At 36.2% G+C, this 3,292-nt stretch overlaps 1 protein-coding gene across 1 annotated transcript; it reads right to left on the bottom strand.

Moving 5' to 3' along the window:
* LOC105178602 (omega-hydroxypalmitate O-feruloyl transferase-like) lies at nucleotides 241-2,187 on the bottom strand. Its single transcript, XM_011102113.2, has 2 exons — nucleotides 1,716-2,187; nucleotides 241-1,202 (listed from the first exon to the last, which is right to left on the bottom strand). The coding sequence occupies exons 1-2, from the start codon at nucleotides 2,166-2,168 to the stop codon at nucleotides 309-311; spliced, it is 1,347 nt and encodes a 448-aa protein (XP_011100415.1). The 5' UTR covers nucleotides 2,169-2,187; the 3' UTR covers nucleotides 241-308.

Below are 3,292 nucleotides of genomic sequence, written 5' to 3' on the forward strand. Positions count from 1 at the left end.
TTTGTCTTTTTGGATAATTTATAGGACTAAAATTGCTAGTCCTGTTAATTTGCCACCCTATACTTACGGGACTAATTTTGTAATTTTTCCTTTTAAGATGATGCAATTTTACCTTCCTGTTCATTTTAAAAAACATAGTGAAATAAATTGCTAATTTTTTTTTTCATAGTAAGATAATTTGCTTATTGTAATATCAAATAAATAAATTGCATTAAACCCAATTATTAATTACTACTCCCAACCATAACCATCTACAAACGCACACCCACATATATAGATAGGCAATAGTTCCCATGACATGGATTAAGCTAATTAATGATGGATTGTGGGAAGAACTCACGAAAACAGGCCACAAATCTTTCCATCTCTTTAGCAGGCAGAGAAACCAAGGCGTTAACTCTATCAAAACCGGGAAAGATCCAGCAAATGTCTTTCCTATAGCTCACCACTGGGCCACTGTGCATAGGCTTGCCCCATGGATACACCACTTCACCAAACCTCATTCTCAGCCATGAGCTCACCGTATACTCCCCACGAGGCCGCCCTTTGTTTATCTCCAACCAGTCTATCGTAGATTTTACGTACTCATCAGTCATCCGTTTTGGCCCTTCTGCCACCAACTCCACCAGCTTTGAAAATGGCCATTTTTCAATATCGTCACATGTTGCCGACGAATAAGCAGCTAGCACTGCGTTGCCGCAGTATGAATTTGGCAACGGCGGATTCAGCCTTGATCTTATGTCCACAATATTAAACAGAGTGGAAACTGTATCTTTGTTGTACTCGGTATAATTTGACAACGCTTTGCACCGCCATATGAGCGCTGCCACGACGATAAAGCTGGTGATCTTCGTGCTGGTAGAACTGATACTCTCCCTTGCTTTGTCCTTTAAATAATTGATAGCGTTTAAGGTTAGGCTGAAGACTGTATAATCCAATTCCTCCCTTTCGCAGTCGAACGCTGGAGGCCCCAAACCTGCAGGGAGATCGGGTTTGAAAAATTCAGGGTGTGGGAACTCCGCGTGGGGCGGAGATCTGGCGGCTAGAATGTGGCGGTCGTTGCATGGGATAATGGCCAAAGGCTTGTCGTCGAATGCTTGGGTGGCTAGATTTTCAATGAAGATTTGGGCGCTTGCACCGTCAAACAAGACATGATTCGTAGACATACCAATGGAGAAACCACCACACTTGAACGATGTTACCTGTGAACGACAAACATTAAAACATTACTGCCAAATACCAACACGATATATAGAATAAAATTTGGTTGGACGATTTACGAGTGAGGGAAAAATCCAATTTTAGTGTTATAATTTATGAGGTGACATTTTTTATCTTACATGAATTGATTTTCATAATTTAGTTTGGCAATTTTTCATCCTTTTTGAACGAATTTGGTCAAAAATTGCCAAGTAAATAGTAATTTTAGTCTTGTAACTTAGGGGGTGTTGGAATTTTTAATTTTATAACTTAAGATGTTGGCAGTTTTGATCCTAAAAAAATCGATTTATAGGATTAAATTTGTAATTTAATTGGGCATAAGTTACATTTATTTTTTCAATCAAATTGATCAGAAAAGGTGCAAAACTGCCAAAATCATAAAATTACATTATTCAATTGAGAAAATCAATTTGTACAGGATAAAAAATAACACGCTTAAGTTAGACGACTAAAATTGCGATTTCCCAAAGTGGTCAAGAAAGTAGTTCTATAACCTGGAAAACACACAGTAGCTGATCAACTTCTGGTCCCAAATTATCCAAGGTTTGAATCGCAAGCTGCCGGAATCCGAGGTTGGGAGAAACAAGGTCACCCACCTCAGCAAGCGAACACTCTGAAGAAGCCACCACGAAACCAACTCCAGCCGAATTGCAGTCGATCTCGAGGCGGCCCGAGTGCAGATTCAGTTTTAACCTTCCAGCCAAGAAATCATAGGGCACCAGAACTCTTTCTAGTGCCATCTTGAGCCTTTTGGCCACAGTTTCTGGAGGAAAATCAGGGTTGGCTTTGAAGAAATGGACAGTGACAACATCGAAGTTGAGAAACTGGTCGATGTTAGACAAGAAAAAGACTTTGTTCTCAGTTTGTTTTGCTGGGGAAACTAGGGTTGATTGCTGTAATTTGAGCTTAAGGTCTTGCATGGATGGAACGGGCAAGACGAAGGCCATTTTGTGGTGAATTCTTTTCTTGATGAAATGTAGTTAGTCATCGTCTTGATTTTGTTGAGTTAATTTATAGAACTTGAATAGCTTAAAAAGCTGGTGAGAAGAAATTAATTCACGTAGATGTCAAACATGTGAAATTAGGACTTTTTTGGTCTTATAATTTAGACATTTTAGTATTTTTATCCTCTACCTTTTTTAAAGATCCTAAAAGAGTTCTATAACTTTTTAATATTTTCTAATTTTAATCCTTTCGATTTTGAATTTTGCAAAAGTCGTTTGAATGAATCACTTACGCCTCACATGGTTCATTTGAATTCGGGCTTTTGTTTTTATTGGTTCCCTTTAGCGAAATTCAACACCTAAATGACCAAATTGTGAAATATCATAAAGTTAGAGAACTTTTTTGTAATTCTTAAAAAGATAAAAAATAAAAATACTAAAATTGTGAGGGGTGCATGATTTATGTCAACAACTTAGACAAATTTTAATACCGGAAGAATCAAAATTACGAAACATCAAAATATTACTAAACTGTTTTGTAATTCTAAAAGGATAAAGAATAAAAGTATCAAAATTATAGGATTAAAATCCATAAATGTGCTAGCACTATACTTTGGTGTAGTCAACCATCTAACTATGATAAATTAGGCATTAGGACATTAAAATTTGTATATCAACGTGGGACTAAGTAACTGGTATTTATTAAAAGAACAACATTTGTTAGGCCAAAGAAACATATATATAAATGTTAGCTTGAGTGAAGTCGAACCTATTAAACTGAAATTGTTGGCTCAAAGATATATATATTTTTTTTTTGGAGTTACACACACACATATATATATATATATATATTCATCGAGAGTAGGCCATGCACGCCAGCACTTGGCATATATAAATAGATCACTACAAAAAAAAGACCGGATTTATAAACAACTTTTTTATAACGGCCTCAGTCTTTGTAACATTTTTGTAACAGATTGGACGTACAGACGTCATTGAGGAATAGTAGAAATGTATTTAGTTTGTAATGTCCAGACCCGTTACAATAGCTATTATAAAATTTATGTGTGCCTAAAACCGTTAAAATTTATAGGCCGTTACTAATTTGCTATGGTTTAGTATCGACA

Source organism: Sesamum indicum, linkage group LG16, assembly GCF_000512975.1.
Source record: "Sesamum indicum cultivar Zhongzhi No. 13 linkage group LG16, S_indicum_v1.0, whole genome shotgun sequence".
Classification (NCBI taxonomy): Eukaryota; Viridiplantae; Streptophyta; class Magnoliopsida; order Lamiales; family Pedaliaceae; genus Sesamum; species Sesamum indicum.